Here is a 14,762-nt window from a genome sequence, read left to right as displayed (position 1 = left end):
GGTTCAGGGCCCAAGAGTGGGAAAGGGAGATAGTTCCTCAATCCCCTCCCAGGCCCCATTCCCTCGGCCTCCATCACCAAACACCAAAACCCTGCAGGAGCCCCCAGACCGCCTCTGAACCCCCAGTACTTACATCTGGTTTTAAGGAGAAGCACTGCCAGCCCCCGCCCCCCCCCCCCAGCTGGTCCCTTAGTGGCCCTCACCCAAGTAGCAGCTGCCACCGGAGAGTCCTGTCCCGGCGACTAGAAAATATGGGCCCCCGTCAGTGACACCTGCCCCATTTCTCAGGCTCTCACCACCCCTGGCTCCCAACCTTGGCACGGCTTCTCCCGAGGTTCCCCCCACCCCCTCGGCGACTTCAGCCACTGCCAAGTCACCCTTGATTATTTTTCCAGGACAGTCTGGCCCTGAGTGCCTGGGCCCTGGGAGGCCCCACTCCAGGCCCCGGAAGTCACAGACTTCAAGGGTGGTGAGAATGAGGATTCCAACATTCTCACACCCTCAAGTCCTCAAGTTCATCTTGGACCTGGAGGCTGTAGAGAAGGAATCCTTCTGCGATCCGCACCCCCACCCAGCTCCCAGCTCCCAGAACTAACCTCTTCTCGTTCAGGGCTGCCAGCCCTCGGCCGAACACTCTGAGAAACACTTGTTGCCATGCCCAGCAGGGAGCTCCAGCAGTTGTGAGGGGGTCTTATCTCTGCAGCCCCAGGCCTAGCACAAGGCCAAGCAAATGCGGGCGGAAGGAAGGAAGGAATGAAGGGAGGAAGGAAGCAAGGAATGAAGGAAGGAAGGGAGGAAGGAAGGGAGGGAGGAAGGAAGGAAGGAAGGGAGGAAGGAGTGGAGGGATGGATGAATGGATGGAGGGAGGGAGGGAGGGAGACAGGGAGGGATGGAGACAGGGAGGGATGGAGGGAGGGATGGAGAGAGGGAGGGATGGAGGGAGGGATGGCCTCTATGTACACAGACTGTCACCTCACAGTCTGGACAAACAAAACAGTCAAGCGTTTCATCAAGTTAATCCAGGAAATTCACTCCACAGAGCCCCCCTCTGCAGATATTAACAACCCCTCCCCAGCCAGTGCTTACACAGAGCTTGCCGTGTGCCGGGCGCTCCCTGCAAAAGCCGTGTGAAGCAGATAGCATTTTTTTACCCCCATTTTATCGACGAGGGCCAGGAGCACAGAGAGGTTGAGTCATCAACACAAGGTCGCACAGCCAAGAAGCGACGGCTCTGGGTTCTCCCCGCTTCAGGGAATATGGCCCAACAGCAGGCAAAGCACTCACCGTGCCGTCTTCACCGTCTGAGGCAGATTCAGGAGACATCGGTTTCCTCCGAGTGCAATTGTTGGTACCTACTTCCGTGAAGGGCTCGTAAAGTTCCCAAAACAAGGAGGCTCCCCTAGAGCTGATGCCGTCCACGCCTTCAGAACAGTCTGCACCTTCCCTCCATAACAAGGTCAGTGTCGGGGCGCCTGGGCGGCTCCGTGGGTTGGGCGTCCGACTTCGGCTCAGGTCATGATCTCACGGTTCGTGGGTTCAAGCCCCGCGTCGGGCTCTGTGCTGACGGCTCGGAGCCTGGAGCCTTCTCTCGATTCTGCGTCTCCCTCTGTCTTCGCCCTTCTCCTGCTCGCGGTGTCTCTATCTCTCAAGGATGAATACACATTAAAACAAATTAAAAAAAAAAAAAAAAGGTCAGCGTCTCTGCAAACATCCCAAAAAAGAAGAAAATTCTTGACTCTTCATCTGGTACCTCAGTACTTGTGTGTGTGTGTGTTCGGGGTCATTTCTAGGTTTGTGTACATGTTTGAAGGTGAGGCACGTAGCCCTGCGTGTACCTGTGTATAAGTGAACGGCCTACACTTGTGACACGTGCACACATATGGAGGCGCATGTATGCGCGTGTGTCTGTCTGCCTGTCCCCGCAAGCTCGTGTAGCTGTGGGTGTGTGCACGTGACTGAGGTCGTTGCGTCCCCCAGTGTCCACCAGCAAAGTCCCAGTTCATCATTTCCCCACGTTGCTCAAGGGAAACTGAGGCCCAAAGAGCTTCCCCAAGACCCAGGGCCATCCGGAAAGTCACTAACGGAGCCAGAAACCAGAAGTCTGATCTCCTGCCGCTCCCAAGATCCGCCACGAAGCTCGGGCCACCTCTCTGCGTACAAGGTCTGTCTGCAGGCCAGGCTGACCCTTTGCAGCGCTCGGGTCTGCTCCGGGTCCGAGGTGTAGCAGCCACCGACCCCGCTGTCAGGACCGGCCTCGAGAATGCAACAGAAAGTTCCCCGCAGCCTGAGATCCCCAACGCAGCAGGAAAGACCCCTACACATACCTTTACGCTCCCTGTCTTTCGGTCTCTTTTTACCAAACGTTTCTTGATCTTTCTATTACCAAAGTCATGGATGCTCGCTTTTAAGAAAGAACTTAAGCTGAATAAAATAGCACCCTCAGATAAGCACTGTTACAACATCCAAAGGGCAGAAAGGGGAGGGAGAGGAGAATCGAACTGGCCAGGCCCAAGTCAGGCCTCGGCGCAAATGGGTGAAACCAAACCCTAAGCCCAGACTGCCGGGGCTCTGGATGGAAACTCTGGACACGCAGTGCTCTGGACCCACACCAAGTGCCACCAGCCCAGATCTGCCACTCGACCTTGACGCTCAAGTTAGGGCGCCTTGGGACCAACAGTCGCCTGGGATGCATTTAGTCCTATCCGCCCCTTTTAGAGACGGGGAGACCGCGACTTTGCAGGGAGATAACTGTGGCTCTGGGGAGGAATTCGGCCAACCGGGCACCGCCCAGGGGCTGCCGGACCTCCGCCTCCATCCACAGCAGGAAGGCAGGGGGTACCCCAAGACCAGACAATATGAGTTGAATGAAGGAGAAAGAAGAGAGGGGAAGAGAGAGAAAGAAACGGCGGACCGCGGCAGGATGAACCCCGGGCTGGCGTTAGAAGTCCCGACTTCAAATCTGGGTTCCGTTGTCACCCAGCTGTGTGACCCTGGGCAGTCGCTGACCCCCTGAGTCTCAGCTTGCTCCTCCTCGCTGCGGGGATAAAAGCGTCTACTTCACATCGGAACAATTGAGTGAATGCGGGAAGCACCGGGCACGAGGCCCAATAAATGATAGGTGCCCGATCAATGCTAATTAAACAGTGTGAGTTAGGGACAGAGGAGGAGAGCACGCTCCAGGCAGGGTGGCGGGGGTTCCCCCCAAACCTGCGGGCCTCAGAATTTGCTCTGTCTCAGGAGATTTGGGAAACCCATGCCTCTGAGCCAGCCCCATTTCCTGCCCAAATTAAACAGTAACCGCCCAAGGTCAGGGAAAGGGCCTTGTCGGAACAGGTTTCTCTCTGAGGGGCGGCTCGGCCTTGAGCAGGTGGTCCCACCCCCACACCTGCCTATAAGTGTGTCCCTGCCCACCTCGACGGCCACTCGGTCCTGAGCCAGTCCCACTCGCAACATGTTGGGCTTCACCACCCTAGCCGCGCTCCTGGCCTGTGGTAAGCCTTGGGGCGGGGACTAGCTGGGGCCAGCAGGCTCTGTACTCAGGCTGGCCTCCCCGGGGACAAGGAGAGCGGCGGGGGGCTCTCCCCAGCTCCAGGAAAGGGGATTTGGGGCGACCAGCTGTGTGTCAAGCAAGGCACTCGCCTGCTGGGCAGCCCTTGTTTCCATATCTGCAAAATAGGCTGATGATGTGGCCGGGGGACAGTCACCGCCTCATCCCGGGCTCTCTCCAGGGACCATAAGGGCCTGGCTTTCTCAGCGTTGGCATCTCTTCCTTGGGGACCGATGTTTTGTTCACCCATTTTGGTGACCTTCTCCCAGACAGGAATCAAGGGACTTGGCTTGAATGTCACTTACTCTGGGCGGGACAACAACAAGCCACTTCACCTCTCTAGATCTCACTGGCTCCTTTGACAGATGAGAGCACTTGATTGAGAGTCCTTCCGGCTAACGGCAACGACAGTCCTAAGTAATAATAGCAGCTTGCTGTTTGTTACATGTTTACCATATGTCAGGCGCTGCGCCAAGCCCTTGACAGGCAGGAGCTGATTTGACTGGCGCAGCAACCTTGAACGGCAGGGTCTATCAACACCTCCATTTTATAGACGAGGAACTGAGGCTCAGCGAGGCTCAGCGAGGCTCAGGATCTTGCCTGAGATCGCATGACTGGTTAACGGTGGGGCCGGAATTTGAGTCCCGGTCTGTCTCGCTGCAGAGCACATGCTCCTGACCGCTCCGCCCAGCTCCCCAGCCCTGACAGTCTGGAACCCTGGATTCGGTGCTCACACACCCCCATTTCGCTGCGGTCTAAAAAGGGACAGCAGGGACAGAAGGAAAGACGCAGCTTTATCTGGGGACACACATGCAGCTGCCTTTTTAGTTCCTTCAACGCCTCAAACATTCGCTCCGCGCCAGGCCTTTTGCTAAAGTCTTTCTACGCGTTGTCTGATTTCGTCCTCAGTTCAAACTCACCAAGCTGGTGCCACTCTTCCCATTGCACAGAGAGGGAAGCTGAGGCCCAGAGAACTAGCCGGCTTCCCCGGGCAGTAAAACCTGAGCCCGCGTCTGCCCAGCCCCAAAGCCTGTGCCCTTGCCACCTGCCCCTTCCCTGCTGGGGGTGCCGGCCCCTCTCACCCGTGCGCTTCCCCTCCCGAATCCCCCAGCCTCCAGCTGCGGGGTCCCCAGCTTCCTGCCCAACCTATCGGCCCGAGTGGTAGGAGGAGACAATGCCAGGCCCCACAGCTGGCCCTGGCAGGTAAGCATGCCGCTGCAGGGGTGGGAGGTGGGCTGCAGAGGGTGGAGGGGTGAGGGTCCCGGGGCTGACATGTGCCCCCCCCCCGCTCCAGATCTCTCTCCAGTACCTCAAGAATGGCACATGGAGACACACGTGTGGCGGCACCTTGATTGCCAACAGCTTCGTCCTCACAGCCGCCCACTGCATCAGGTGAGCGGGGTGACGCCCAGGGACCCCGCCCCCGCCCCGGGGTGCCGGCCTGATGACTGCTTTTATTGAGCACCTACTACACACCCCAGGCACTGGGCTCCCGAAGCCGCTTCTACCCAGTAGCTTCGCCGTTCACCTCTTCATGCAGCAAGCATTTATTGTGCGCCCACAGCGTGCCAGGGCACGCGGCGGTGAGGACGCTCCAGGCTCGCAGGGAGCTTACATTCTAGCATAAGAGCAACAGGCCATTCAACAAGTAGCCATCTGACGTATCGAGTGGCAACGAGGAAAAATAAGGCAGGCCGGAAAGCAGGAGGGGTCCCATTTTAAACGGGGTGGCCAGGGGAGGACCCGAGGGAAGTAAGGGAAGGGTGTTCCGGGCAGAGGGAACAGCCAGTGCAAAGACCAGGAGGAGGGAGGCTACTTGGTAGGTGTGAGAAATAGCGTGCGAGCAGGGGTGGCACGGGGGAGGCAGGAACGAACGCGAGATCATCCGGGCGAGAGGCGGTGGCGGCTTGGACCGGCTCGCGTCACAGCCACCTGGGCAGGCGATGCCAACGCGGTCTCCGCCGTACAGATGAGGGAACTGAGGCCCAGGGCCGCCCCCCTGGGAATCAGGGTAGACTTGACCCCGAGAGCAGGGTCCTCACCCTGAGCCCCGGGGAGGGTCCGTGCCGATGGAGACTCGCTTCCCCAAAACGATGCCCACGGTGGTCACAGGCCTGGGCCGCCAAAGCTCCGAGTTCCCTCCCTACCCCTCTGGCCAGCAAGGGCAGGAAGCCACCCTGACCCAGTCCCCTTCCTCTGCTCAGCAACACCAAGACCTACCGCGTGGCCCTGGGCAAGAACAACCTGGTGGTGGACAATGAGGAAGGCTCCCTGTTCGCGAACGTGGACACTATCTTTGTCCACGAGAAGTGGAACTCCTTCCTGGTGCGGTGAGTGCCCGCCGTTTCACGGCCCCTGGGGGAAGCGCAGAGTGGGGGGGGGGGGTCCCCGATATGACAGAACCTGCCCCCACCCTGTCCCTGGACCCCGTCCTCACCCTGACCAGCCAGCAGATGACCCCTTTATGCAAAATGGAGAAATGCTAAATGGAGACGGACGCATCTTCCGTCTCCATCATTGGCCAAGCGTTCCCAGAAGCTCCACGTGGAATAAAGACCCCCGAGGCCCCCACGGTGTCTTGCCTGAAGTCTCTCAGCCAGAGGCCAAGTCAGGACTCGCCGTTACTGAGTGCCTCCTGCGTGCCCATATTGCAATAATCTTATTTAACTGTCACAACAGCCCTAGACAAGGAACCGAGACTCAGAGAGGTTAGGGAGCATGTCCCAGGTCACACAGCCCAGACTCAGAGAGGTTAGGGAACACGTCCCAGGTCACACAGCCCAGACTCAGAGAGGTTAGGGAGCACGTCCCAGGTCACACAGCCCAGTATGTGGCAGAACAGGGAATCAAACCAGCTCTGCCTAGGCTCACCAGCTTCCATTCTGTTCACATGAAAATATTAAAACTCGCATCTGCAGGGGCCCCTCTTCGATCATTTCCAATTGGCTTTAAGGTCATGTCTCGTTGGTACGTAGCCTGCAGCGGCCCAGAAAGTTCCTGCTCTAGTCTCCCCTCCATAGAGCCTCACATGACGGGAAGGCACATGAGACGGAAGTTTCCTCTCAAGGGGCGCGCCGCGGTGTTGGGAGGCGGGTGTCATCTCTGTCTGCCACTAGGAAACTCGCTGTCCTCGAGGAGGACTCCTGGTCACCCTAGGCTTGGCTCCCGGCTGACAGCCTGGGCTGCTTAGCCTTAGCTCGCGGAGCCGGCGTCCTCCTACACACTCACCGCCTCCACTTTGGATTCCAGCAACGACATTGCCCTCATCAAGCTGGCGGAGCCCGTGCAGCTGAGTGCCACCATCCAGGTGGCATGCCTGCCGGAGGAGGGCTCTTTGCTGCCTCAAGACTACCCCTGCTACGTCACAGGCTGGGGCCGCCTCTGGAGTGAGTACAGCCCCCGGCAAATCATGAGAGCCTTCCTGGAGGAAGCGGCTCCCACGATAAGCGCACCGCCCGCCGTTGCCCGACCCTTTTCCTTTCTGTCTCAACATCTTCACATCTGTTTTACCCTTGTGATAGTAACAGCTCGTATTTGTTAAGCACCTACCACGTGTCAGACCCTCTCGCAAGGGCACCTGAGGGGTGTTGTAAGATTGGAACTTGTCAAGTACTCAGAGCGGCGCCTGGTCTAATTGACTACGAAATAAACCAGGCAAGCCGCTGGGGGCAGGGGATTGGAGCTTCTGGAAAACCACATGCCTAAGTTAAAAGGGTGCATGCAAATAAGTGAAAGCACAGAAGACTCACAGAAACACGCAGGTCTGTCCTGGGAAAATCCGGGGGGAAGAAAGACCTCGGATGGTAGGACACCAAAGGCGGACGCGACAAGGAAATGATGGACCCTGGGGAAACCCCAGAATCAAGTTAAAGATAAGTCAACGCAGTGGTTATCTCTGGAGGGCTTCCTACAGATGAGCTCTGCCTCCCGCGGGCTCCCTTCCCCACCCTCAGAAGGGTCTCTGACTCAGACTTTGGGACCGCAGGCTCGGAGTCATTTCTCTCCGTTAAGGGCCCGTGTGTGTGTGTGTGTGTGTGTGTGTGTGTGTGGCTGCCCCCGAGGGGAGCCAGAGCTCACCTGGGTCCCGCCCCGGCCCCGTCCAGCCCTCTGTTCCCCGAAGGCCTGGCGCCGTCCGGGCTGACGCGGGGCCAACATCTGTCCCCCCCTCCCCCCCAGCCAACGGCCCCATTGCCGACGAGCTCCAGCAGGGCCTGCAGCCCGTGGTGGACCACACCACGTGCACCCAGAAGGACTGGTGGGGAAGCATGGTGAAGGACACCATGGTGTGTGCAGGTGGGGACGGTGTCATCTCGGCCTGCAACGTGAGTGTCCACACCCCGCACCGTGTCCCTGCCCCACGTGGCCAAGTGGAAGGGGGCAGTGAGGAGGGCAAAGGAGGTGCGGGGGGGGGGGGACCCGCATGAGCAAACCCTCTCCCTGGTTGGGCCCGGGAGGCTCAGGGAAAACCTGTCAGCCCCACCCCTCCGCGCTATCGTGCGGGCAGAAGTGTGGAGCGAGTTCGAGTCCTAATCCCGCCACTTGGTAGCTGTGCAGCCTTGGGCAGGCTGCTTCCCCTCTCTGAGCCCCAGTTTTCCCAGCTATAAAATGGAGGCACCGTGAGCACAGGGTTGATGTGAGGACCAAGTCTAACAAGCGTAGAAGAGACCTCATCGAAGTCAGAGGCAGGGGGCTTAGGCAACCCGACCTAGAAACATCTAAAACCATCAGAAACGGTCCTGTTTTCAAACACACGACCCCTCCCCCCACTCCCACCCTTCCTTGCTCCCCCGGGTCTCCAGTGTGGCTCCTGGCATCCTCACCTCTCTGTGCAGCTCACAGAGCCTTAGACACGACCTGAACAGCTAGGGAAGCCAAGGCACAGAGAGGGTTATCCTTATCCCAAGATCACACAGCAACCTAAGAGCTAGCCTGGGACTCCCAAACCACATCCCCGCCGCCTCCCTCACCGTGGACAGGCCGAGGCCAAAACAGGGGGTCTCAGCCCCCTATCCCCCCACGCCCGTGACCCGCCCCTGCCTCCCAAGCCTCTGGGGGAGGCCCCGGGGGCTGACCTCTGCCCGGTCGGCCACAGGGAGACTCGGGCGGCCCACTGAACTGCCAGGCTGAGAACGGTTCCTGGGAGGTGCGAGGCATCGTGAGCTTTGGCTCCGGGCTGGGCTGCAACACCCTTAAGAAGCCCACGGTCTTCACCCGCGTGTCCGCCTACATCGACTGGATCAATGAGGTGGGTGCCCGTCTCCGAGCCCTTCTTCCCGCCCCCACCAGCCCCTCACCCACCCCCCCACCCATCCCTTCACTCGCTCCTTCGCGCCTTCATTCATTCACTCACTTGCCCACTCGGGAAGTGCCACGGGCTTCCTGTCTGCAGATGTTGAGTCAGGTGCAGGGAAGGAAACAGTCACTAACTTCAGCCCTTTATCCACCAGCTTCAGCGAGTGCTTGTGGATCCACCCCAGGCACCACACCAGTCCCCCCCGGCCCCGCCCCTGCCACCAGAGTGAAACCCCATGAGAGCAGGGCCCAGCAGGGGAGAGGGGTCAGCAGGGGTGGCCACATGTACCCGAGGATGGGGGAACAGAGGGTCACTCTGGACTTCGGAGCCTCATGCCGGGGGGACAGGATGTGTTCTGAGCCCCCATTTGCACAGTGGTCTAAAGTCCCGAGGGGGCTCAGACCCCTTGGGCAGAGGCGAGACGGGCTTGTCAAGGCCCTGGGGCTGCCTGCCACGCCCCCTTCCTCCTCTCAGGCAGTGTTCTCTCCCGGCAGAGCCTCATGCTGCCCCAGAAGGGGGCACACACACATACCTCCACCCAAGTCCCTCTCCCTGTTCTCTGTTCTTCCAGAAAATGCAGCTGTGATTCTTCCTTGGGAGACTGCAACCCCAATAAACATCCTTCCCCCTCAGACTGCCTGCATTTGTGATGTGTGCCTCCCCCACGGGCCCCCGGGCTCTGTAGGGGCTGCCCCTTTCCACACCAGGGATGCAGAGAGAGACCCCCTCAGCCCACCTGGTTCGGCTGTGGAGGATGCTGCTGGGGTGCCGGTGGAGAGGGAACCCCAGAAAGCCACACGGTAGTCTCAAAGGATGAGAGTTAAGGCCACACCGGACACTTACCCCCCAACATCTCACAGGCTGTGGACCACAGTGGCCTGATCAAATCACCCCCTTCCTGATCCTGCCTCCACAGAGGAGCCTGGTCGGTCCTCAGACACCACCCCGGCCCGGAGAGGATGGGGTCTCCCCAAGAACAGCTCCCCGGCCCGGAGAGGATGGCCACAGGAGAATGCCCGTTGCTCAGGGACGACCACTGGCTCCCTGAGAAAGAGACTCCCCAGTATCGCCCACCCTGGATCAGACCCCAGGGCTGCTGTCAGCTCGGGCTTTCTTGGTCGAGAAATGTCCAATGAGCGCTGACCTACGCCAGCCCTGTACTGGGCACCGTGAGAAGGAGGAGGGTCCCAGCGCCTCCTTCAGGGGGGGCAGGTTCGAGGGAAACGGTGGCCTCCACGCACAGTCACAGCAGGTCCGAGCTGGAAAAGCTTTTGCTGTATCAGACTGGCAGGGAAACAGAGGTCCGGAGAGAAGAGAGAGCAGGGGGAGGTCACAGGCACGGAGGGCCAGTAATGCATGAGCCACAGAGGCTCGGGGAAAGGAGCCCCCCTGAGGCCAACCAGAGGGCAAGTGGGGCCAAAAAAGAGAGAGATCTAGTGTCCAAGTGGGAACCTGGACCCCGGGCCCCTGACCACGCACTCGTGCTTCGAGGGAGCGCCCCCACCCCGGCTTCTGGACTCCTGCTGGGAGAGCCCTCAGCCACAGCTGTCCCCGGCTGGCCCATGAGCTGCCAGGTTTCCCCATCAGAGTCTGGCTCCTGGACGTAGGGACCAGACAGACCCCCCAATACCTTACTAGGCCAAGGCGATTCTCAGGAAAGACTTTATCTACTCAACAAAGAGGCCCTCAAGCAGCCTGGCATCAGCTCAGACCTGGGAATCCAGGGATGGTTCAGACAAGATCTCTGCTCTGCAGAAGACAGACCGAGAGACAGATTTCTTGATCATACTTACTGGGTGTTAAGTATGAAGGTTGGAATACAGACCAGGAGCATAGAAAGGGGACACTTAACCCAGTGTCAGTTGGCAGGAGGAGTCCAGGGTAGCTTCCTGGAGGTGGTGACGCCCAAGCTGAGTCTTTTTTTTTTTTTTTTAATGTTTATTTATTTTTTTGAGAGAGACAGAGTGTGAGAAGGGGAGGGGCAGAGAGAGAGTGAGAGACACAGAATCGAAAGCAGGCTCCAGGCTCCGAGCTGTCAGCACAGAGCGCGATGTGGGGCTTGAACCCATGAACTGCGAGATCATGACCTGAGCCGAAAACCAAGAGTCGGACACTTAACCAACTGAGCCACTCAGGCGCCCCTGAGTCTTAAAATCTGAATAGAAGGTACCCAAATACAGAAGATGCTGCCGGTGGCTTGACCCAAACTTCATTCCCAGACAACTCCTTTTTATGTCCATCTTCATGTATATTGGAGGTTATAAATGCTAAATGTCCTCAGGTCCCTTGCAGTTATAATAATAAAAGCTAACACATATTGAGCACTTCCTATGTGCCAGGCACTAGCTGTCCTACAGGTTTTACATGTATCACCTCACTTAATCTCCAAAACAACCCTATGAGGTATTTTAGAGGTGAGAAAATTGAGGCTAGAGAGGGCTGGTGACTTCCCAAGGTGACTTAACCAGGAGGTGACGGGGCTAGGATCCAGATGTTGGTAATCGGGCTCCAGAACCCATGCTCTTGGCCACCACACTCTACTGCCCTGCCAGAATATGAATACGGATGTGATGCCTGGAGCTGAGGCAGCCAGCTTGTGGATGGAGAATTGCAAAGAGAATTGCAGCTATGAGCTCCAATATCATCAAGATCCAAAGCCAGCAACCATGCTCTGAATGTCTTTTTATGTGAAAAAAAAATAAACCTCCATGTGTTTTAACCACCGTGACCAGGTCGTCAGTTACTTGAAGTTCAGCACACCCCTCACTGGTACCATCGGGGATAATATAAGGGGTTGCTTTCCTACTAAGAGAAGGGGATGAGCAGCGTCACGATAGCTGCTTGGAAGACGTTTCTCAGCAGCAGGTGTTGCTAAAGCCTAAGGTGAAGGGCAGGGATGGAGTGACGGAGTAGTTTTCCAGGATGTGGGACTTTCAGAGCTAACATGGGGACAGTCCCAGGCAAATTGGGATGGTTGGTCACCCAAGCAAGGAGTGGCAAGAGATGGGCTGGAAAGTGAGCAAAGGCCTTTCACGGACAGCCTTGTGGTTGTGGTGGAAGGTTGTTGGAACTTTATTCTGAGGGCAATGGAGAGCCACAGAAAGGTTATAGATAGAGAGGGGACCGCCGTGTTCAGAGGCACACATCAAAGCGTTCATCTGACAGCAGCAGGCAAGAGGGGAGGCAAGGAGGCCAGTTGAGAGGCTACTGCAATGAACTAGTCCAAAATTAACACGTAGGCGGTGATGGAGAGAGGGGCTCAGTAATTCAGGAATAATTCGGTACTTACTTAGGCATACGTGTCGTGTGGACTAGCCACCCCCCACCCCCAGTCCCAAATCTTTATAAACTTCTGGGGATGTGATTGAATTATCAAAATGACTTGTTATTAGCTAATGAATGAAAAAAATATAATCCACGGTTCTGTTGGTTCAGTAAGAGAGTAAAATTCTCAGATTCGGGGCCCAGAGTCACTGTCCCCTCCAATGCCAGTCTGTGGTAGAATAATGGCCCTCCAAAGACGTCCGGCCTGATCCCCAGAACCTGCGGACGTGCTGCTTTGTGTCACAAAAGAGATTTTGCAGGTGCGATTAATTTGAGGATCTTGGGAATGGGAGCGTGTCCTGCGTCACCCAGGTGAGCCCAATGTCATCCTAAGGGCTCTAGCGGGAGTCAGGAGGGTCGGGGCAGAGGAGATATAAGGGCGGGAGCAGGGGATCAGGGTCCGATGGTTGGAAGAGGCTAGGGAAGGGGTTCTCCCCTGGAGCCTCCAGATGGACCCGGTTCTGCTGCAGCCCCACTTGAGGCTGACTGTGGACCTCTGACCTCCGAGCCGTAAGATAGTAACTCTATGTGTTTTTACGCCACTGCATTTGTGATAATTTGTTAAAGCAGCAGGAGGAAATCACCACGCCATCCCTCTTCCCTTCTAGCAAGATCTAGAGTACGCTGTGGGAGCACAGGGGAGAAGAAAGGGAGGGGGCACGAAGGACTCCCTTGGGTGACGCGAGGGTTTGTGTGCTTTGTCGAGGGGTCACAAACCTACGGTTGGAGGCGAGGGAAAGGGGGCAGCGAGACCCTGACCTTCCCACCTCCACCTTCTTCCCCGGGCAGAGGAAACCCTGGACTAGGGGCTGAGAGCCCCACATGCCAATGAGCCCTGAGTGCTGTTGTGAGTCTAATGCAGTCGCTGGGTACTGAGCGCTGGGTAGTCCGTGTGCCAGGCACCGACCCAACACAATCTCTTAATAATCGTGGCAACCCTGATTAGTATCCCCCCCTTTACAGATGAGGACTCTAGGGCTCAGAGAGGTTTAAAAACTCTCCCAAGACCACACAGCTAATAACGGGCGCCACGACTTAAACCCAGGCAGTGTGACCTCAGGGCCTGTGGGACTAACAACTATGTTATTCTGCCACTAAGCCCCAGATCTTCAGGATCCCACCTTGGGGTCCTCGTAGTGGCCCTGACAAGGACAGGTGAAGCATGGGTGTGCTGACCAGCCTCAAGGAAGCTGGCGGTGAGTCCGGATAGACCGAAAACTGAACGAATTATGGCTCACAGGTGTTCACAGGCACCTTGCACGCACCGTATCAGTTAGCGGTAAGTAATGATGCCTTATAACCACCAGCCACAAACCCTCCGAGGCATCCAATGACCAGCGTTTCTGGTTCACGTATCTGAGGTCAGTCGGGGGTCAGTTAGGTGGCCCTGATGACTTTGGCTGGAATCACTCCTCTCCAGGGGTCTGGGATGGGTAAGCTGGTCTAGTCTGGGTCTGGCCGGGGGAGCTGGGCTTCACCTGTCTCTCCCCCTCCTCCCGGAAGGACACTGCAAAGGGATATGGCAAAAGGCGTGAACACAGGGGAGGGGGAGGAATCAGCCCCATGTTGGCAATCCAGCACATCCACAGGACCTCTGACGCAAACGAACAGCATGAACTACGACAGGGCAGAAGGGAGGGCGCTCATGGGGCCAGAGGTCTGAATTCCACCACTGACAAGCAGGGTCCCTTAATCGCTCAGAGTCTCAGTTTCTTCACCTGTAAAATGGGCCTCCGCCCCCCCCTTCCCTGTTGGAAGCCAGTGAAATAACAAAGGCTTGTGATAGATGTCATTAGTGCTACTGATCTCACATCTGGGCCCTATTAGCAAATCTTCCCTCGCTCTTTTGTACCTTAGGCGACAGGGCCTCATTCCCAGAAGGCCTCCGGGGCCGATTCCCCGAAGCTCACCCTTACCAGGCTGGGGCACGTGTCTGCAAGGGTTAACTTGGCGGCAGACCAGGGTGAAGGCGTAAGGCAGGGAATAAACACAAAGCCTCTCCCCGAAGCATCAATTTTCTTTGAAGCCCGGGTGGGAAGAAAACAAATCAAAATAAACCCAGCTCTGGCTATGAAGTCAGCCGCAGAATTCAGATGAAGCTTTCCGGGTGAGAAATGAGACTTCTGAGACATTTTGCTGTGCGGTGACTGCTGAGTGCTAAACCGCAAATCATTGCTCTAGTACAAACGAGAGCCCACAAGCCAAATTCTGTTTTGTAAATAAAGTTTTATTGGAACACAGCTATGCCATATGGCTGCTTTTGTGCTGCAACAGAATGGCTGACTGTTGCAGCAGAGAACCATATGGCCCGCAAGCCTCAAATATTTACTATCTGGTCCTTTACGGAGAAGCCTGCCAACCTCAATGTACTAGGATCCTTTGACGGAAGCGTTTGAAGAATTCTGTGCGATCCTAATGCCTGAGGCCCGCAGGTCCGAGGATTTAAGGGTGAACATTTTGGTGCACATTTACTATTCCCGATGTTTTTTATTCTAACAACAATGCTAAGAGACAGATGGAATTGTTCTCGTTTCTATTTGCTAGGCAAAGAAACGGAGAAAGAAGAGCCATGAAATTTACCCTAACCTGGTTCTTCCC

General features: G+C 56.9%; 1 protein-coding gene across 1 annotated transcript; it reads left to right on the top strand.

Moving 5' to 3' along the window:
• The first annotated feature begins 3,451 nt into the window (after positions 1–3,451).
• Positions 3,452–9,469, top strand: LOC125913733 (chymotrypsin-C-like). Its single transcript, XM_049618919.1, has 8 exons — positions 3,452–3,491; positions 4,659–4,750; positions 4,842–4,939; positions 5,752–5,877; positions 6,797–6,933; positions 7,724–7,869; positions 8,640–8,792; positions 9,412–9,469. The coding sequence occupies exons 1-8, from the start codon at positions 3,452–3,454 to the stop codon at positions 9,424–9,426; spliced, it is 807 nt and encodes a 268-aa protein (XP_049474876.1). The 3' UTR covers positions 9,427–9,469.
• Positions 9,470–14,762: the final 5,293 nt, after the last annotated feature.

Source organism: Panthera uncia (assembly GCF_023721935.1).
Source record: "Panthera uncia isolate 11264 chromosome C1 unlocalized genomic scaffold, Puncia_PCG_1.0 HiC_scaffold_4, whole genome shotgun sequence".
NCBI lineage: Eukaryota > Metazoa > Chordata > Mammalia > Carnivora > Felidae > Panthera > Panthera uncia.
The sequence above is the reverse complement of the archived record's forward strand: the minus strand, read 5'-3'. Positions and strand labels throughout refer to the sequence as shown.